The 22,022-nt window shown below is 41.9% G+C and overlaps 1 protein-coding gene across 1 annotated transcript; it reads right to left on the bottom strand.

Annotated features, from left to right (window-relative positions):
- Positions 1–3,156: 3,156 nt before the first annotated feature.
- Positions 3,157–21,940, bottom strand: NDUFB5 (NADH:ubiquinone oxidoreductase subunit B5). The gene is made up of 6 exons (XM_044667777.1): positions 21,783–21,940; positions 16,748–16,836; positions 13,898–13,964; positions 9,815–9,876; positions 8,018–8,124; positions 3,157–3,380 (listed from the first exon to the last, which is right to left on the bottom strand). The coding sequence occupies exons 1-6, from the start codon at positions 21,922–21,924 to the stop codon at positions 3,260–3,262; spliced, it is 588 nt and encodes a 195-aa protein (XP_044523712.1). The 5' UTR covers positions 21,925–21,940; the 3' UTR covers positions 3,157–3,259.
- Positions 21,941–22,022: the final 82 nt, after the last annotated feature.

Here is a 22,022-nt window from a genome sequence, read left to right as displayed (position 1 = left end):
TCATTCCTATTAAAACCACTAGAAAACTTAGGAACAAATGGAATTTTCCTTAAAGTGACAAGTAGCATCTATCTAAAACCATCAGCTAGCATCTGTAATGGGAAGAAACTAGAATATTTTCCAATAAGGTCAAAGGTGAAGCAAGAAACCCCATTATCACTACTACTAGAATATTGTTCTAGAAATGCCAGCTATAGCAATCAGACTAGAAAAAGAAATTGAAGGAATCAGAATAGGCAATGAATGAAGAAATAAAACTTTGCAGACAATATGATGTTATACTTAGAGAATTCTAGAGAATAGCTAAATAGTTGAAATAACAACTTCAGCAAATTTACCCACATAAATCATCAACATTTCCAAATATTACCAACAAAGCTCAATAGGAACATATACAAAGAGGAATTCTAATGAAAATAGATACAGACAAAAATAAAATACTTGGGAGTCTGACTGCCAAGACAAATCCAGGAAATACACAAGCACAATTATAAAACACTGCACACAAAGTCGGATCTAAGCAATTTGAAAATTGTTCATTGCTTATGTGTAGGCCAAGCCAATATAATAAAAATGATAGATCTTCCTATTATTCAGGGTCATACCAAGTTGCCAATAATTACTTATAAAACTAGAAAAAAATTTATCCAGAAGAACAAAAGACCAAGAATATCAAAAGAATAAATGAAAACAAAATGTGAAGGAAGGTAGCTTAGCAGTATTAAATCTCAAACTATATTACAAAATGGACAGTTGCAAAGGCAGAAACAAAGGTCCAAAGTAGACCAAAATACTGTTTGTGGAAGCAGAGAAATGGGAACAGAGGGTGCCTAGTGAAGAAATTATAGTAATGAATGTCACACATTATACAATAATAAATGATGAATGAAAAACATGGGAAGAATTGTATAAACTAACGGAGGAGGGAAATCAGAATTAGACATAAACAATGATAATAACAATATAAATGCAAAAGTCACTAAGAAGGAAGGTGAAATATTCCCTGCCCTCAAGGAATTAACACTCCAGTGGAGTAGACTATATGTATACATATTATATAGAGAGATTATATACAAAATGAATATAAAGTAACTCCTCTATCAATGATAGAAGCTGAAGAGATCTTTGTTGTTTTGGTTTTTTTTTTTCCCTACCAAGGAGAACAGTCTTTGGACCAGAAAGAACAAAAACAGATAGTAGAGCTCCTGCACAGGTTCATCGCAAGATAAAATGAACTACTTTACAAGAGTTCTTCCCTCAGTTGAGGTCTTCAGGTCCAAACTGAATGACTTATGTAAGATTTTTACGTAAGATTTTGTAGAAGGCACTCCCCAAGAGGCATGAGATGTCACTTCCAACTCTCAGGCTATGGTTCTGGTACTCTCTCCTGGCAGCCCAGTGCCTTTTTGGTCCACTCACATGGTTTGAAATTCCTTCCTTATACTGAAGGAAAATCAGTCCATACAGATCTTAATTGTTACTTCAGGTGACAATTCAAATAGCTCACATCTTTATGTAATTAAATTTCAGTCTTAAAAAGCTAAAATGTAGACAAAACATTTTCAAAGCCACTTCCTTTTGGCTTACAATAAACAATTATTATTAATGTATGAACACAATGCTTTTTTGAAAAACGCCCATGTTGTAGGAAACGGAATTTTGCAAATATCATTCTACAATGGTCACATCTTTACCACTGCACAATTCCCTGAAAGATGCAGAGAATACAAGGCTCCATTGTGTTTGATATTTGCAGATTATGAAAAGGTTTTTGATTTGGAAAAATCTTGCCTTAAAAACTTTCAATAAGGTCCATTCATAGAAATATTTAGCATTTATGTAGCACTTTACAAACATTATCACAACCACCTTGAAAAGTGGATGCTATTACTATTCTCATTTTACAGAGGAAGAAACTCAGGCAAAGGTTAAATGACTTGCTCAAGGTCACACAATCATTAAAGAGTCTGAGGCTATGTTTGCACTCTGGTCTTCCTGACTCCAGGTCCAACAGTCAATCCACTGCACCACCTAGCTGCCATCCAGCAGTATGTGTAAGTTGTAACAACTATAAGCATGTAAAACAGGGAGGCATTTTAATCAACCAAGGAGTGTTTCCAAAGCACTTAGTCTGTGCTGGGGACACGAGCCCAGTCCTCAAGGAGCTGACATTCTGGTAGGGAAGACAACAAGTACACACCCAGGGCCGTACGGAGGTAACCTCAGAGGGGAGGCACTAGTGGCTGCCTCACTTATGGAGGATTCTGACTCGGAGCCAGGGTCGAGGGGAGATTTCTCCGTGGATGGTGAGGTCCCCCGATGCTCCTGTCAGTGGATAACACCATGCCGGTTGCATGAAGCCCCACATCAGTAACCAAGAGCTTGGCCTGATGATTCACACAGCGCAGAGATCAGCAGAGTTCACTGCAGCGTCCAGTTGGAGACAAGTCTGTCCAAAGTATGTATCCCTGGAGCCAAGAGGGCAAACGAGCCCAGAGGCAGGAGCGGGCTGGACCGCCTTCAGAAAACTGCCACGCCCTTTTAATAACTTGTATGCTGAAGTTCTTCATTTTTTTTTTCATTTTTCTTTCCTCCACTAATTCATCCTGATTTATTAAGGCTCTTTTACGTAATCCAGGTTAGAAATCACAATGCAAACTGAAATGGATGAGTTACCAGTGATGAACCCGGATGCCTGTATTCTACATGCTCAGGTATACAAGACATTTCTGATAGTTATATTTCCTGTCCACAAGTTTCATTTACTGGGTATACTGAGGAAGACCCAGCCTTATCTGAGTTCTTCAATGTTTCGGTTAAACAGTCAAACACCACCCCCTTCCGGGTACCCCTCCCCCCCAGAGCAGGAAGCTCCAGAAGTTGGCTTCCCCACCCTCCGTGTCTCTTCTGCTTTCATTTTCACCTTTTTAAGGTATGTTTTTTTTTTTGGGGGGGGGGGGAAGACCTTGGGGCTGTGGTGGATCTTGGAAGGTAATCTCCCAAAATGGGGTCCTACTATACTATCCTTTACCAGTTCCCAAACCTTGATCTCATCTAATTTTAATTGCCATATTCACGTCCTTCTTAAAAAAAGGAAGCCCTTCATGACAAAAGATATTCTCAGACTACACCAAGAACTAAATACAAGACCAAAAGGGAAATAAATGGCTGTTTTATTCAAAGAACAACAATACAGTATGCATTTCTTCATTTTACCTCCACTAAAGAGAGTGCACTTCAGATAGGTAGAATCAATAGCTTAATAGTCAGGTGATGCTTTTGGATCGTGATCGATAAGTGCTTTATCAACAGTTGGATAATGAAACCACGGTCCATCCCCTCTTTCTCGCATAAGTCTGTCTGTCTGTTGATACTTTAACCTGTAAGAAACACAAACCTCAAGTTAGACTTTGAGCACCAAGAGGCCTCCCATTACAAGTGTAAACAATTCCTTCCATCACAAAGTACAACTGGTTAGCCAGTCTTACACAAATGAAAACTAATCGATTCTCTCCAAGACAGCTGCACACACGCATGAATTGTAGAGTGCCCCATACACGAAATCAGAGTCATTTTTAACTTGTCTTCTGCTCATCCAGGTAACCATCAACTATGTCAAACCATCTCTAACCCATTCCTTCCTCTGGCCATTAAGGCCACCAGCCGCCACTTTCGCTGTGATAATGGCCATCTCCATAGCGTCACATTGGATGTTAGTCTTCCTACCCAACGATCTAGATCAAAGACATTCATCTTTCTCCTTAACTAGGTCACCCTAAGCCTATACTAGCTCTCTATCTGGAGCACCCAAGTTAAGACAGAACATCCTAATCATAAACTTTCTCACCCTTGTTCTTTCCTCTTCCTCCTCCTTCCTCTCTCCCTCCTTCCCATTCTCTTGGCAGTAGACCTTACTTTACACTTTACTACCCCGGGGCAGCTGGGTGGCTCAGTGGATTGAGAGCCAGTCCTAGAGATAACAGGTCCTAGGTTCAAATCTGGCCTCAGACATTTCCCAGCTGTGTGACCCTGGGCAAGTCACTTGACCCCCACTGCCCACCCTTACCACTCTTCCACCTAGGAGCCAATACACAGAAGTTAAGGGTTTAAAAAAAAATAAATGTAAAATGTACACTTTACTACCCCATTTTTAATCCATACTCTATAGCACAGAACCCCAGGACACTGCCCCCCCCCACCTCAATTCTCTGTTCCTTTCCTGATCCAAGTGGGTTTTTTCCTTGCCAAGATCTCTTCTTATCTCTGACCCTAATTACTCCTGTATACTTTGACAAATTTTCCCCACAACTGTCTCCTCTGTTCCCTCTCATCTTTAATGGCACCCTTACAGCTGGTTTGTTTCTGCTGCTCCTACAAGCACTGCCAGGTCTCCCTTTTACCCTACTCCAAATCTCTTTCCTTTCACAGCCAAAGTCCTAGAAAAAGTCATCTACACTTGCTGCCTCTTACTCAGTTCTCAAACTCTGCAATCTGGCTCTTTTACTCCATCATCCAAGTGAAACAACTATCTCAATCTTCATTGTGGCACTGAACCCTGCTTATGCCTTATCTTCTCGAATACTCTCTCCTTTGGTGTCCTTCAAGGCACCGCTCTCTCTTACTCTCCTATCCATAGCGGCGCTCCTCCTCCATCTCCTTTACTGGATCTTCATCCAAATCCCACTCCTCCCTTGGGGATGAGCCAAGGCTCTGTCCTTGCCAGCTTCCCTAGGTTCAATTATCTACACAGAGGCTTATCTGAACTAAATTTCAAGACCTGGCCTGTGTCCTGAACTCTGAGTCCATATCATCAACAACAGTAGCTGAAATAACACCTTTCCACCAAAACTTACCCTTCCCTTTTGCTTTCTTCTCTCTGCCAACGGTTCCCTCACCTGTCTCTAATCAAATCCAATAGACATACACCTGATCAATTCTACCTCCACAGTTCTCAGAAGTGTCCCCTCTTCTCCTCTTACACAATGACCATCACCTGAAAGTTCATGCCCTCATCAATTCTCACCTGGGCTTTGGTGACATCCTGGCTTATGGTTTCCCTGTCTCATGTCTTTCCCCACTAACCCATCCTCCCCCTACAACTGCCAGCAATCTTGCTAAGCATAGATCTGACCAGGTTATTATTGACCCTGGCTCAATATACTTCAGTAGTTTAAAATACCTTCCACAAACTGGTTCCAGTGAAAACTTTCTCAATTATCCATTACTCCTCTTCACACTTCTGATGGTCCCAACCAAGTCTGCCTTCTAGTTGTTATTCCCCCATGACAGTCCATCTCCTGCATCTATCTGCAGCCTCTGCATTGGCTGTCCCCTAAGTTCCACTGCCTCTCTGGACTCCCTGGTCTCCTCAACCAAAGCATGGCTTTCTAAATGCAACTATTCCTGATGAGTATTAGTCCCACCACTCCCCAAATCATCTTGCATCTATATACGAACATATTGCTTTCTCTTGTAGACTTTAAGCTCTTTGAGGGCAGGGACTGCCATTTTTGTCTCTGAATTCCCAGTGCTAAGCACAGAAACTGGCGCATAAGTACTAAGAAAATGCTTGTTGATTAATAGAATGATGGTCAGACTCCTCCTGTTTCACTCATAATAACAGCTCACACCTAAGTAGATTTCTAAGGTCTGCCAACAACTCTATGAGGTATCTAGTGCAAGTCTCAATCTTGTACAAGATAAAGAAACTGAGGCCAAAAAACTCAGTGACTAATCCAGAGAATCCCCACAATGTCAAAGACAGAAGTGAAATCCAGGTCTTGTGACTCCAAGCTGGCTCTCTCCACAAAACCTCAGAATTGGAAAGTTACCTAGGCCAACCTTGGCTGAAGTACAAATATAAATCTCACTCTAAAATATCATCCAGTCTCTGTGCTGTGACAGTGCCTTAAAAGGAAGCCTATTCCATTTTTCAGTATGGAGAACTGGACTTAGAATCAGGAAGACTTGGGTTCAAATCCCACTTCAGATACTTACTTTGTGACCCTGGGCAAGTCATAGTATTCTGAGTCTCAGTTTCCACACTGATTTAAATGGGAATCATACCTCATAAGGGAGCTGGGAGGACTGAGTAAGATATCAAGCACTTTGAAAATCTTAATTCTAAATTCTAAATCTTAGATGTTATTAGCCTTAGGAAGTTTTTACTAAGTAAAAATGTGCCTTTCCTCCTACTGGTTCTTGTTCTGTCCTGATTTTGTCTCTTTTCTAGCTAGTGGCTCTTAAAATCTTAAAACAAATGGGATGTTTGCCCCACGTCTTTCTGCCAGACTATGAACATTCAACTGAGCACCACCAGACTCCTGGCCATACGGTTTCATCTTCCTAAGTCCCAGTCCTGCAGAAGTGCTCCAGGTTGATATCTCTTAAAGTGTCCCTATGAGAGTGAACCCAACATTCCAGATGGATTTTCACTGGCAAAGGCCAACAGGGTTCCAGACACTATAAAAATTCAGGAAACATTTACTGGGAATCTCAAGACAGAAAGAAAGCCATCCTTTGCCACAAGGAACTTTTATTGCGTTATAGGGGTTTAGAATGGAATTTTAACTTTTCAACATTCATACCATGCTCTTGTCTAATATTGAACTACAAAGACATCAGCTGGTATCAAGCAATGTTCTCTGCATTCTGTACTTGTGCAGTTGATTTTGCCTTCTAGTAGAAGTTCCCTCCAAAGAACCTCTACTCTAGTCAGATTAGTCTTCCAAATCCTTGTACAGACTCTCAGACATCTCTCAAATGGCCAAACCCCTTCCTCCCAATCTTTGCAAGAACAATAAACATTAAAGTCTATCCAATCATAAAACAGACTGGCCCTGTTCATAGTGCGGTTCACCCCTGCTCACAGGTTCTTTGTCTTAAAAGTGTTGCTAGGCGGGGGCAGCTGGGTAGCTCAGTGGATTGAGAGTCAGGCCTAGAGATGGGAGGTCCTAGGTTCAAATCCGGCCTTCAGACACTTCCCAGCTGTGTGACTCTGGGCAAGTCACTTGACCCCCATTGCCCACCCTTACCACTCTTCCACCTATAAGTCAATACACAGAAGTTAAGGGTTTAAAAAAAAAAAGTGTTGCTAGTCTTTCTTCCCCCCCTCCTACTTTCCTGCCCACCCTCTGGGGTAGTGGGCCTCAGGGTCTCCTGGCCTTATTCAGAACTTCTCTAAGCCTGGAGGACTCAAGTCCCCCTGCGGCCCCCTTTCCCTTGAGGTTATGTGCAGAGATGAGTAGTAAGAGTTTCGCAGGGCCATGTTTTAGCCCCAGGGGAGTGTCATGCATGCATGGCCTTGATGATGGTGATAGATGGGCCTGCAGATAGGGCTCTGCTTTACTATTTTCATCCTTTGATCATTCATCAGTTGTATATAAACCAGCAAACTAGAACACAATGAAGATTAGGCTCTAGAACAAGTCCTACTCTCCCCTCCCCATGCCCAGTATCTGCTCTAGCCAGATCCATTTTGTGAGCCACTAGAGCAGGGGTCGGCCACCTTTTTGGCCGTGAGAGCCATAAACGCCACATTTTTTAAAATGTAATTTCTTGAGAGCCGTACAGTGCTCACAGTGCTGCTCCTATAACAGTGCCTGAAAAAAATGGACTTTATGGCTCCTGCAGAAAGAGCCATACATTGCCGACCCCTGCACTATAGGCAAGCTTCTCAGCCTGATGGTCTAGTCCAGTGATGGGCAAACTTTTTAAAGAGGGGCCAAAGGAAAGGAAAAGCTCATCTGTCAGTCTGTTTCTAAGGCAACTCTTTCGAAGTTTCATTGTCTTGTATCCTACTCACTGTATTCGTCACATTCGTCACAGGGCCAGATAGAGCATTTCAGGGGGCTGCATCTGGCCCACAGGCTGTAAGTTTATCCATCACTGGTCTAATCCTTAAAAGGCCTTCCCCCAGCCCTTTATCACCCAGCTCTGCTCCTTCTATATGCGAGCAGCATGCTGAGGCAAGGGTACTCCCTCTTTGCCCCCCACCCCAGGGGCCTCTGTGGTTCACCTCAGGTCAGCCTTTTCAGCTTCTATTTGAAGGATGGCCATGGTTCTTTCATAATCCTTTTCAGGAGGTTCATAAACATAGCGTGCAATCCACCTGGTTATAGGGTGCTATGAGAGACAACGGTTCATATTAATTTCTTAATTCCATCACCCACACCTTCATTTCACATTTAAAATGATTATTCCTGATAAATGAAGAATTAGCAAAGACAAGAAATTTTAGCTAAAAGATTAATACTAAATCTTATTTTTCTTCTCTGATAAAATTCGTTTTGACCATGAAAATAATCATTTGATTCTTTTAGAAATAAGGCCCTATGATAAATGTAAATTTAAAAAAAAAACTATAATCTTTAGTTTTTGCAAATCAAAATCCTCCTGCCCTTCCCAATTCTACCTGAATCTTTATATAAAACAGCACAACAATTATCCATAAAATCCTTAAAAACCTCAGTTTGCAAATCTAGGGACAAATTTTTTATAAAGTATCTTTGGTATCTTCTGCTTTTCACAAGAGATCATTTCCCCAAATACCTCTCCTCTATTCCTCCCCATAAGACCATCTCCAAAAAAAGAAAAACAAAAGAACAGAAGAGAAAAGGCAGTTCAGGAAAAGGACCCCGCCAAGTCCTAAAAGGTCCATAAAGTTCTCACAGGCTCCACAGTGCCCTAGCTTTTCTGCAAAGAAAGAAGGGTCAAGTGCAAGTGCAAACCTCTCCTCTGGGGCTGGCTTTAGCCATACTTTAGCCATATGGGCAGAGTTCCAGGTGACAGGTTTGCTGTTGATTCTCTCCCACCTGTTGCAGTTGTGATATATAATTTTCCTGCCTCTGTTTCCTTCATTTTTCATTAGTTCATAGCTCATAGAATACTCCCCATACCACCCTGTATTATTCACAGCCAACATTTCTTAGAGCACAGTAATATTCTATCTTCTTCAAGAACCCCAATCTGGCAGTTTAGCCAGCCTCAGTGAAGGGGCACCAACTCTTTTTCCAGTTCTTGCTACTGGAAGAGGCACTGCTATGACTACTTTACAACAAGATTTTTCTATATTGGGCCAGCATTCAGTGATTAAGTACTTTGATATTACACTTTAACCTCCATCGAGTCATCTAAAGATAATGGGGTTTTGACATCATGTTATTAATTCCTGTGGTTTGAAATAGGAATAACACATTCTGTCCTTTACAGCAATTTTTTAAAGTGTCACTGAAATAACAAAAAATACACATTGGAATAAATACCAGTAGATTAACTATGAATAGAAACATCTGTATTTAAATATATTAAAGTCTACTTAATAAACTAGAACAAAACTAACAACACTGTTTACAACGATATCTTGGTAATTTCATCAATATCTAAATAAAAACTCAGTTCAAATCAATAACTATTTATTAAGTATTACAGAGAAGTTCTTGGCACAGAATAAGTACTTAATAAATGTGTATATGTGTCTATCATCAACCTACCTACCTATCAAGCATGTTCAAAGCATAATGCTAGGTGCTATGTGAGTGTGCATGCATGTGTAGATGTGTGGTTGTACTCTTTTTAATGACAAAATGCCTACCTCTAAGGCAGCAGTTCTTAACCTGGGGTCAATGAGCTTAGATAAAAAGTTTATTTTGAATCTTACAGGCCAGAGGACAGACAGACAGACAGACAGATCTGTGCCTGGGAAGGCTCTTGCCAGCTAGAGTGAAGGACAAATGAAACGTCCCCACAATCTCGCTGCTCCAAGAGCAGCAGCCGAGATAACTACATCCTGTAATGTTCAGTGCTCCGTACCAACCTTGTAGTACTCCCAGTGCTCTGGAATGTAGCCCTCTGGGATTTCTGCTAATTCAGCTTCGCCTAGGAGACAAGGGAGATTTTTAACACAATCACCAGAAATTCAGAATTATTTCCTCATGACTCTAAGTAAGAATCAACTTGCTGCAGCTTCAAGAGTCAGGCTTTGCCTTTGCTTGGTGACTAATGAATACTGTGTTTATTATTTCCTTTTTGGTTCCACAAGACAAGACTCTTTGGAGTTCAAAGGTGACAAAGCACCCTGAGCAGAATTCTGCACAAATGTGTAGCATTTACTGAAGTGTCAGCTGTGGGGCAGCAGAATGGTATAACAAGCCATGGTTCCTTTTCCCAGGTGACAACTCCATGACCTCATCATTGTGAGGTCTCCCTTTGCATCCTGTACCACACTTCTATTTCCTTCCCTAAATCTTCCACAGGGGATCTCCCCCAGGTGCGGCAGGTCATCCTCTACACCTCTTAAATATCCCATGGACACCAGGGCAGCATCCACTCTGGCTGCATCACTAGTCTACCTCTATTTCCAGTAGGCGTCCTTGGGGATGCCTTCTATGGCATTTCTGGTTCACAAGTCATCAATGGAGACATCTCAGAATCACAGACCATCAGATCCTAGACAGGGCTGGAAGGATCCTTAGAGATCAGACAAGACCTCTCCGTTCCACCCCATTTTAGAGATGAGGAAAAAGGCTCAGAGATGAAATGATTTGTCAATGGTCACCTAACTACTAAGTGTCTTGGGCAGGATCCAAAGTGAGGCCTTCCTGATCCAGCATTCCCTTCTCCACTGTGCCCTCTGACCTACATGCATGCTTCTCTCCTTGTAGCCTTGTCCCCTGTCAACGCTGTGGCTGACCTGCAGTTCTGCTGCTTCTCAGACCTACCATACCAGCAGGAGGGCTTTGGTTCTGCTTTGTCTGCTCAGCAGCATCCCTTCTCTCCCTGCTCCATCCTAGACTCCAGGGTTTGCTCTCACTCTTTTCTCACCTTTCATGTAGCATTAACAGGGGATCCCAGCTCAGAAACCCTTTTGCACCCATCCTATTTCCTCCTCCTCCCTCTGGGCATCACCACCCACACGGACATGAACAATGTGGCCTTCTGACAGGTTTTCCTTCCTGCCTGCACCCTGTCTTCCTATCAATCTGCATTAGTGGCATCGCATTTATCTTTCTGGTATAGAGAGCTGTTTGCATGACTCCTCTACTCAAAACTTTTCAAAAGCCCCTTCTAGGTGACTGCATAAAGCTGAAACACCTTAGCCTGGTGCTTTGCCCTCGGATATCTGGGGCCGCATCTCCATTGCAACCTCTGCTCCTCTTCACAAACTCTAGTGTAAGTGTTGAAATGTTCTTCCAAATGCCTGCAGTGTGCCTGGCTCTTCCCTACCTGCAGAATTGGTGCTCTTTTCAAATGCCACCTGTTCCTTCATGCTTTCTCTATTAGTGCCCTTTGGCAAACAATAACTATTCTGAATAATTGTTATTTGTGTATGTGTCCCCTCCCCTTATAGAACATGAACTTCATGAGGACAAAGAATGTGCCTTATTAAACTTCATCTGCTCTAGGATTTGGCACGGAGGTCTGTACATATCAAGCATGGAATGTCTGCATAACTGATTATAAGAGTACTTCTGGGGCAACTGGGTAGCACAGTGAATATAGTGCCAGGCCTGGAGTCAAGAGGATCTGGATTCAAATCTGAACTGTCTAGATGTGTGACCCTGGGCAAGTCACTTAACCCCGATCACCTAGCCTTTGCTGCTCTTCTGTCTTAGACGTGATATGAAAACATTAAAAAAAAGATAAGAGCACTTCAGTGGGTGTGTGAGGTGTTCCATCGCAACCACCCAGTCAAAGCATGTTTGTTTTCCAAGTCTACAAAAACCTGACAAGCCATGAGTTAGTTTATGATTGTGGGACTGCTGTCCCCAAATGGCAGATGGCTGTCCTGAAATGGAAGGGCTAACAGCACCTAAAACTCTCTAATGGGCACATCTGTCTTTGATATGTAAAATGAGAATATTTTGAGTGTAGCAAGGCTTAAGAGAATCAGAATTCAGAAGTCCCTAGGTTCAGGGCCTCCTCCTGACACATACTGGCGGTGTGACCTTGCATACTTGCTTTGGGAAAGAGGACATGATCCCAGGCAACTCTACGAGTTTATGATTTGCAGAAAAGTTGCAGATGTACACTGGTAGAGAAGTCTCCTCTACCAATGACACCAAAGGCCAAAGAGGAGTGAGGGGTAGAGAGTCGGATTGGAAAGCTCGTATTTAAAAAGAATACTACAGAGTCTACATTTAGATGATAAGTTTCACCCTGGAGGAGTCTTCTATCTTCTATTATCCAGCACTCACATCCCTGCAGTGCTTTAAGTTTTTAAAAGAATTTTCCTCAGAACATACCTATGAGACAGGAAGTATAAACATTAACTCCATTTTAAAATAGAGAAACTGAGGCTCAGAAAAGTGAAATGACCAGCAGGGTCACTGTCTGCCAGAGCAGGATTCAAACCTGGTTTTTTAACCCTAATTTGGATCCTTTTCACAATAAATGTTGCAAAAGGTATTCTATAGAAAGATCATAGAATTATAGATATTTTGTTGCTGTTAAAAGACATTTTTCAATCATGTCAATCTCTTCCTGACCCCATTGGGGATATCTATAAACATAATGAGATCTATTGAAGGCTATTGATTCTGCTTACTGAGGTCTGGAAGTGAGGAGACTGCAGTGGGTCTTCAGGTCCTTTGCCTTAAACGTGAAGTTACTTATGAGCTCATGGCCATCTAGCAGCAGCAGTGAGCCCTTGGGCTCCAAGGACAGGACCAGTAAATTTCCAGAATCAGCTCTGGAGCCAGTGACTCCTCTCTTTTACCCCATATCTCCACATAGCTCCCTCCCCAATCTCTGCCCCCTTTCTTCCTCCTTCTTCCCTCACCAATTACAATGCTTAAAGATTCCAATGCAAACATATGGGAGATTAGCCACCACACTTTGCTTTCCCACCAAGCATGGCCTATGTGAAATGAGGAAAACTGGACAAACTATATTGTCAAATTCCAGAAACAGGACCTTTTAGCTTGGATATTTCAAACCATAATGCTATGCTTCCATAGTGAGTTTATATGACAGAATGGGCAGCTGGCCAGGAAGGTGGTAGACCCTGGACTGGAGATGCAGACCTGAAGACCCACTGCAGCCTCTTCACTTCCAGGCCTCAGTAGGCAAAGTCAATAGCCTTCAACAGATCTCATTATGTTTATAGATATAGAAATTTGGGGGGCAACTGGGTGGCTCAGTGGATTGAGAGCCAGGCCTAGAGATAGGAGGTCCTAGAGTCAAATCTGGCTTCAGCCACTTCCCAGCTGTGTGACCCTGGGCAAGTCACTTGACCCCCATTGTCTAGCCCTTACCACTCTTCTGCCTTGGAGCCAATACTCAGTACTGATTCCGAGATGGAAGGAAAGGGTTAAATAAAAAAAAAGAAAAGAAAAAGAAATTTGGCGAGTATGTTATCTTTTCCTCTCTAGCAAAGCTTCTAAATTTCCATGAAACTGTTCATTTAAGAAAAAATTTGAGGGGCAGCTAGGTGGCTCAGTAGATTGAGACCCAGGCCTAGAGACAGGAGAGGTCCTGGGTTCAAATCTAGCCTCAGACAATTCCCAGTTGTGTGACCCTGGGCAAGTCACTTAATTCCCATTGCCTAGCCTTTACCACTTTTCTATCTTGGAACCAATAATTAGTATTGAATCTAAGACAGAAAGCAAGAGCTTTAAAAAAAAAGGAAAAAATTATAGATCTGGCTAAGGAAAAAAAGCCCCATAAATAGAAGAGTCCAGAAAGTAAAAAGTGAAGCTAAATCATTTACTAGCCCAAGGTCACAACCCAAATAGAAAATGGCAGAGCTGGGATTTAAACCCATGTCTTGACTCTAAACCACCTCTGCCTTTACATTAACAGAAGTGACTGAGTTAGTTGTTTACATCCAATTCCCAATTATAAGCTCAAAGACCTTTTTTATTGTGACAGTCATATACACATATTTTTATAGGCTTACCAATGAATATATTCACCAAGGTTATGCCAACCGCTACTGGAATCCCAGTCAACAATAAATAAAATCTCTGCAAGATAAACAAAGAAAATAAAATGCATTATCCAGTGGCTTTCTAAGTCATACCTAAACATATATTTATTATCTGATACTTTTTCATATAGTTTCACCAGATTCTCTTCTACTCTAACCTCCCTACACACAAAAAATCAACAATGACAACAACTAATTAATGAGTTTTCTGGTACACCAGCTTTAAGGTGATCTTTAGCTCCAAAAGCAGAAAAAAGCAAGGACCAAGGGAAGCTGGCAGTACAAGGGAAGCAGGGGCAAAGCAAGGTGTGCTTCCAGGCTGAGCAAAAATCGAAACATTTTTATCCTCTTTCCTCCTCATGTTTTCAAACCATTGACAGTGTCTGACTGCTAAAGATGCTAACATTCTTGGTAGGTATATTATTTTTATTCCTTCTAATATCTTTTTTACAAGTACATGTACTTTCATTTTGGTAACAAAAATTGTGCAAGAGAGGACTAAGAAAACTTGTGTTTGATCCCAAATGCCCAATGCTTCAGTAGATACTTTCAGAAGTTGCTGGAGGACAAAAGAATTCAGACCATAGCAGCCACGGTTTGGTAAAGGGCCTTTATCCATTGAGCAAAGCTGGTCCCCAGACATTCAATCTATACCTGGGTTTGGACTCAAAATCTGTCCATAAACTTTAATTATGAATATGGCTATGATCATGTATAAAATCATTATACAATAACTAGATCCCGATAAAAGGGATGACTGGGGGGGCAGTCAGGCCTTTGAGAGGGGAACACTAGAGCTGGAAGGGGTCGAGGAAGCTGGTCGATGAAGGTTCCAAGCAATGACAGAGTCAAAAATCCAAGAGGATCCCTGAAAATGGCTCTGTCCCAGGCACCTAAGAAGTACCCTCTCAATTGGCATCATGGCTCTTAATGATATAAATAACACATTAGTTTCTTTCACTCTACAAAATCATTGTTCCTAAACTTGCAAAGTGAACACTCCAAAGATCTTGTGATTCCTCAGAGAAGGACCTTCCTTCAACAATGCCTATTACAGCCCCTCCAGGCCTTCTAGATACTCTTGAGGAGCTATATTGGCCAGTTTTCATCATGCTGCATTTTTTTTTTTTTTTACTCAAGCACAAATAAGACTTAAGTGAGACAGAGGTGCTAGAAGTTATGGGCTGCATTTCTCTCTTCCAGAATCATCAGAGGCCAGCGGCAAGACAAAAGTGAAGATGGATGGCGTTAGCTCTGGATGCAGTGGATGACCTTGTCATCTTCAATGCCTGACCAAGTTCCAAGCGCTCCACAGCTCCTGCGTCTTTTGCCTTCCTGGCCACTGGAACAAACTGTTCTGCCAGGAAAGTCTTCACATGCTTGGAGTAAACATTTCTGTAACTCATCGACAAGTTTGAGGCCTGTGGGTTACCCTCAACCTGGTTTAGCCTGTCTGCTGAGGCAGGTCTGCATTAAGCCTGAAAATGAAATTCTTTGAACTTAGTTGTACTGTTTATGTAAATTATATTATTGGAACCAGAAGAGATTCCTTCGTAAATGTAATAATGAAGGTTATTATAACAAATGTTTATAATGCAAATAATCATTGCCTAATGTATTAGCTTTTAAATCTATTAGTATATTGTTTCTCTTAAATCTACTAGTATATTGTTTCTCTTAAAGCAGAAAGTAGAAAATATAATGTGCTATATTAAAAAAAAATTTTAAACCCTTGCCTTCTGTCTTAGTATCAATTCTAAAACAGAAGAGCAGCAAGAGCTAGGCAATCAAGGCTACCTAAGATCACAAAGCTAGGAAGTGTCTGACAGCACATTTGTATCCAGATCCTTCTGACTCCAGGCCTGATGCTCTATCCTCTGTGTCATCTAGCTGCCCTGGGTACTTTATTTTACAATCCCACAATCCTGAAAAACAAAAGATCATATGTAAGCTGAAATGATATTTAAATGTGATCTTTGGGGATAGCTGAGTGGCTCAGTGGATTGAGAGTCAGGTCCAAAGACAGGAGGTCCTGGGTCCAGATCTGGCCTCAGATACTTCCTAGTTGGGTGACCCTGAGCAAGTCACTTGACCCCCATTGCCTAGCCCTTATCACTCTTCTGCCTTAGAAGCAATACACGGTATTGATTCTAAGATGGAAGGTAAGGGTTAAAAAAAAATAAATGTGATCTTTCATTTTGATTAGCAAAGAGTTCACAATTATATAATGCTCTACAGCTTACAAGTTTCCTGACAATAATACTATAGTAAGTGGTACTTCATTACCCTCATTCTACAAATGAGAAAATTGAAACTATCAAAGCAATTTGCTCAAGGTTATACTGACAGTCAGTGGAGTGGTTCAAATCCAGGTCTTTTACTTCCAATTCAGCACTCTTTGCACTGGACATGCTCAAATAGAATGCCTGTTCTGCTTTTTGTTATCAACATTATTAATACGATTTCATTTCTCATAACATATGTATTCTTGAAAAATGAATAAAATATCTGTTAATAACATCCTGCCATAGATGCATCAGGGGAACTGAATAAGTAATCATTCAATGAGTTATTCTGTTAGGTATGAATATAAAATTTCATTTTATATTATTTCATATTGAAGGTTCCAAAGGAGACATCTTAAAAGCATATGTTAACAATTACTGAATCATCAGGGTCTCCGTACAGGGCTTCTAGATTGTCTAGGGCAAGAAAATATAAAAAACACCCCACATTCTAAGAGAAACAAAGCATATTTAAACTAGGCATTAAATTCAAATAATCATGTGAAAAAAACCAAAGTAGCTGAAATAAACTTACCAACAACTTCAAAAATCTCTTGTCATAAAATTCAGAAGGTTTAATGACAAACATTCTCTTTCCATGGCCTCCACTATGTCGGACTGGGGCTGGAAACAAGAAAGCAAGCAATTAGCGGTAATTAAATGTGTCAGAGTACAAAGACGGTCTGCTGGAAACAGGAGTCAGAAAGGCCAAAATCAAGTCCGGTCTTGGAAGTCCACACTATATCCCTGGGCTAGAGGAGTTAGGCTAATCAACTAATCCCTTAGTACAGTGATGGACAAACTATGGCCTGCAGGCCAAATGGGACACCCTGAAATGTTCCATCCAGCCACACGACATTATTCCTAATCTGACGAATACAATGAGTAGGGTACAAACAATGAAACTTCAATAGAGTTGCCTTAGAAACAGATTGACAGATGAGCATTTCCTTTTCTTTGGTCCGCTCTCTAAAAAGTTTGTCCATCACTGCCTTAGTAGAACATGAACATATTACTGCACCCTGTGGCCACTTTGGGCCTTGAACTGGTCTTAAAGGGATATTTTCTCCTTTTTTCATGTGGAAGGCAGTGGAGGGAATAGACCCAAATGTTCCACTTTGGGGTTGGCCCTGTGGTAGCCAGCCCATTAGCAGGACTGACTAGCCTCTGCCCTGCTTTGACAAGTCTCTTGGATTCTTGCTTCTTAACCCCCACCCCCACCTCAGAACCATTCTCCTCCCTTTGCTCCAAGAAAACAGGAACCAAAGCCTCTTTTCACTGGATCTACCTACTGCCAAGTTCTACTGATGTTAGTGATCTGGACGTCCTTCCCAAACCACAAATATGATGCTACTACAACCACTCGCTGGGTCAGCATTAGCAGTCGGGGATTCTCAGGGGGGCAGAAAGGGGTCAAGCAGGGACTTGTGAGAAGCACTTTGGGGATCTGTGGCATCTGAATGTGAGATTCCCTTCCATGGCTCGGAGCACAGTTCCTCTCCCTCTCTTCATCCTGGGCTCCTCTGCTTCATCTCACCTAAATGTTCACCCAGCCTGGTGGAGGCTTTTCTCTAGATTTCCTCCTAGTGCATGAGCATCACTGGGCCAAGGGCTGTCCCCTGGTTTTCTCTCTCAAGTTCTTACTATATGACCAGTCCACAAATCCTCTTTTCTGGTCACACACCATTCTCTCTGATAGCATTTTTTTGTGTCAGAACATGTATTCGTGTGTCTAGACCAGTGATGGCAAACCTATGACACACATGTCAGCACGGACACATGTAGCCATTTTTGATGATATGCAGCCATATACAGAGAAATTTGGGGCCGCCTGCCGAGGATGAAACATTTGCTGCAGTGTAGTGTAGACACTCTGTGCGCTATAGATGACAATTCTATCTATATTAATTTACCTATTTTGGTTTATTAAATACAGTTATATATTACAATTATACATTTTTGTTATTTAAACTATAAATACCACAAAATTATGGCTTTTTTCTCGAAGTGACACACCACTCGAGTTATGCTCAGTTTTTTGGTGACTTTTGACACATCAAGCTCAAAAGGTTGCCCACCACTGGTCTAGGCACTAAGGCTATGGACAGTTCTCTATGACAATAAGGTCATCTGTAAACAAAGTGGCAGCAGTTGCCATGAGCCAAAGTGAGTACACAGGTACCTGAGGCCAGAGCGAGACAGAAAGTATAAACCATTTGTGCAAAGTCTAAAAGCAAAAGAATGACAGTCAAGTGTCTCATAAAGGCAGGAGGATAAAAACATGGGTGGGTAGGCATGCAGGCAGTCATAAACCATGAAATTCCAAAGAAACTAAAGGACAGGGCAAAGCAGGTAGGACAGACTGAAGAGCACCCAAAACCATCTGATACTGACTCTTGTTATAAACTTCTTGTTTAGGCAAACCTCCATCCCCATGACTGGATAACTCAGGGCTTGCTAGTACATCTAAGTAGATCCCAACAGTGTATGAGATTTACATATAAATACACACATATATTTGTGCAGCCTAACTTGCCTTATCTTGATCAAAACTCTGCTCAAGGGGGCAGCTGGGTAGCTCAGAGGATTGAGAGTCAGACCTAGAGACGGGAGGTTCTAGGTTCAAATCTGGCCTCAGACACTTCCCAGATGTGTGACCCTGGGCAAGTCACTTGACCCCCATTGCCCACCCTTACCACTCTTCCACCTAGGAGCCAATACACAGAAGTTAAGAGTTTAAAAAAAATTAAAAAACAAAACAAAACTCTGTTCAACATACTACTGGCCTTAACTACTCAGTTCTCAGCTCACCACTCTTAAAATAGTCTTTAAGGAGGCGACTAGGTGCCTCAGTGGATGGAGAGCCAAATCTAGAGACAGGAAATTAGAATCTGGCCTCAAACACTTCCTAGCTGTTGTGTTAGTTAAAATCACCTGGGGTTCTATTTGGAAGGATTGAACCTCAATATAGTGTTTGACAAACTTCTGTGGACCTGTGGGGGTCCTTAAAACTACATTTCCCATGGTCCAATGGGTTTCATGGGTTTCCTGTTTTGGATGACGTATTAAAGGTGAGGGACTGTTTTAAGTAGGGGGTAGTGACTTGGAACTTCCTCTTTAGTTACCTGAGCTCGAGGAGAGAGGAAGGTAAATGGCTGAGGTGAGGTTGGAATAGGTTTCTTACAGGCGTGTGGTCAGTTTATCTCTATCAGCATGGTTTTTATTAAAATACTATTCTCCCTTTTGATTTCGACCATTATCATTTTTAATCATAACACTGTGTGACTCTGGGCAAATCACTTACCCCTCACTACCTAGCCCTTATCACTCTTCTGCCTTGGAACCAATACACAGTATTGATTCTAAAACAGAAAGTAAGGGTTTTAAAAAACCAATCCTTAAATACACTCAATGACTCTTTATCAATTCCATACTGAGTAAGGGATAGATTAGATGAACTCAAGAAAAAAAATCTAGTAAACTGAGACAAGAGGTAGCATGCATTAAAAACTGGAAATGGAATTGGAGGATCTGGGCTTAATTTCAGAGTCCAATACTGACTACCTGTGTGACCTTGGGCAGGTCCCTTAAACTCTCTGGGCTTTAGTTTCCCAATATGTAAAATGAAGAGAATAGATTTGACTTTTAAAGTCCATTGCAATTCTATGATCTATGATTAAATGCTCATTAAATTGAAATGACTTAAAATCCAAGTCTCTTCCCATTTCACAGCATTACATTTCAAGAGACTTGGGTTCTCCAGTTGAATTGCTCATTGGCTATGGGAGGAGGGAGAGAGGAAGGGAGGGAAAGAACATGAATCATATAACCATGGAAAAACATTCTAAATTAATTAATTTTTTAAAAATTTTTAAAAAGAGAGAGACATGGGTTCTATGCCCTGATACCTTAAAGAAATTAGCAAAAGAGTGAATACAAAGAAAACTTGCTCCAGCTCTGCCACTATCTTACCACATAAATTGATAGTAAATCAACTTAAGTCTCCTCACTTTTGAAATGAGATCCATATAGGCTCAATGCCCTATGAGGTCCCTTCTTCCTCTAACACTAACAGGTGGCATCTGGATTGGTACAGCAGACAGCCTATTTGGACATGGGGCCAGGAAGATCTGAGTTCAATTCTTGGTTCCAGACAAATACTAGGTGTGTGTACCTTGGGCAAATCACTCATTTCTCTGCCCCAGTTTCACCTGTAAAAATGAGAATAACAATAGCACCTACTTCACATTGGGCTGTAGTGAGGCTCAATCAAATGAGATAATACATAGCACTTTAAAAACTTTAAAACTAACAATAGCTAGCATTCACATAGAGCTTTAAAGTTTGCAAAGCATTTTACATGTTAAACAAATACTAACTGCTAGCTATTATAATTAACTCCTGGGATTCAATGTAGCCTGTTAAAAAGTTTTGGGGGAGGAAGGGATCTCTAAAGTTATCAAATCCAACTCCCTCATTTTATAGATGTAATATAGAGGTAATGACTTGCCTAAGACCTAAGGTCTGGATTTGAGCTGAGGTTCAAATCTGATTTTATAGCCAGTGCTATGCCACATGTTTTTTAAAATATATAAACATATACACAAATATATTATATTTATATATTAAATACATTATTTTAAAAAAACATATGTTTTTAAAACAATCTGTTATTCTTTCTTCTGTGTAAGTACCATTTGTATTTATAAAATATGCAACATGTGTGAGGTTTTGGGCAAATAAAAACAAAACAGAAAAACCGTCCCTGATCGCAAAGAGTTTATATTTTCCTGGGAGACCCTGAGTCCTACCTATGCTAAGGATCCCCTGCAGACTAGGGGCTGGTTGTCACCTCTGCCCCCTCTAATTAAGGAAAGCTGTGACAGCCAGCACCCCACAACGGACAGCTTGGTCAGGCTTCCAAACAAAGATGTTCAGACAATGCCTAAGGGTTGATTCTCCCATAGGAGGCCGGATAGCCCTGGAGGCTTTTGCCCAATTCTGGGCATCACGTTTTAGGAGAATTCAGAGAATGGTGGGGGGTGTGGATAGATACTGTAAGTTCATGGCATTTGGGTTGAAAGGGGCCTTAGAGCTTATGTGTGTGTGTGTGGGGGGGGGAGGGCATAGATTTGTAAACGAGAAGGATTTTCAAGGCTATCAAATCCGTTTTACAACTCATTTTATAACCGGGGAAACCGAGGCCTTAGAGGCATCTAGATGGCGCTGTGGGTGCCCGAGTTCAAATCCTGCTTCTCCAGCTGTGTGACCCCGGACAAATCACTTACTTGTTGCCTGCCTCAGTTTCCTCACCCATAAAACGGGGATAAGGTCAACTCAGAGATGTGATGAGATATTTATAAAACGCTTTGCAAAGCTTAGAGCGCTATCAAAAACTAGCTATCTCCAGTAATTAGTTAGGACCCAGGGTGCTCCTGTAAGAGACCTCCTCGAACCCCTTTGGCCCGCTCTCTTCCCCCCTTCCCTCCTACCCTCCCTCCCCGACTACACGGGTTCCGCCAAGGTCACCGTGGGGCCTTCGCACCCTCCGCGCGCCGCCCAGCACCTACCCACGGTGCCCACGCCCGGGACGCCCCGGGTCAGCAAGCCGCCGAGGCGCAGTTGCGGCCCGAGCCCTCGGCGGGTCAGAGCCAAACTGGCTCGCGTCACCGCCGAGGCCGAAGCCCGCAGCAAGAGGCTCATCGCGGCCATGGATACTCCCGGCTTCCAGGACCTGAGTCCAAGCGCTGTTACTGAGGTTGAGACAGCTTTTCCGACCAATGAGAGGGCGAGTTGACGCGTCAGACCAA

Source organism: Gracilinanus agilis, chromosome 3 (assembly GCF_016433145.1).
Source record: "Gracilinanus agilis isolate LMUSP501 chromosome 3, AgileGrace, whole genome shotgun sequence".
Classification (NCBI taxonomy): domain Eukaryota; kingdom Metazoa; phylum Chordata; class Mammalia; order Didelphimorphia; family Didelphidae; genus Gracilinanus; species Gracilinanus agilis.
Note: the sequence above shows the minus strand (reverse complement) of the source record. Positions and strands in the feature narration are given on the sequence as shown.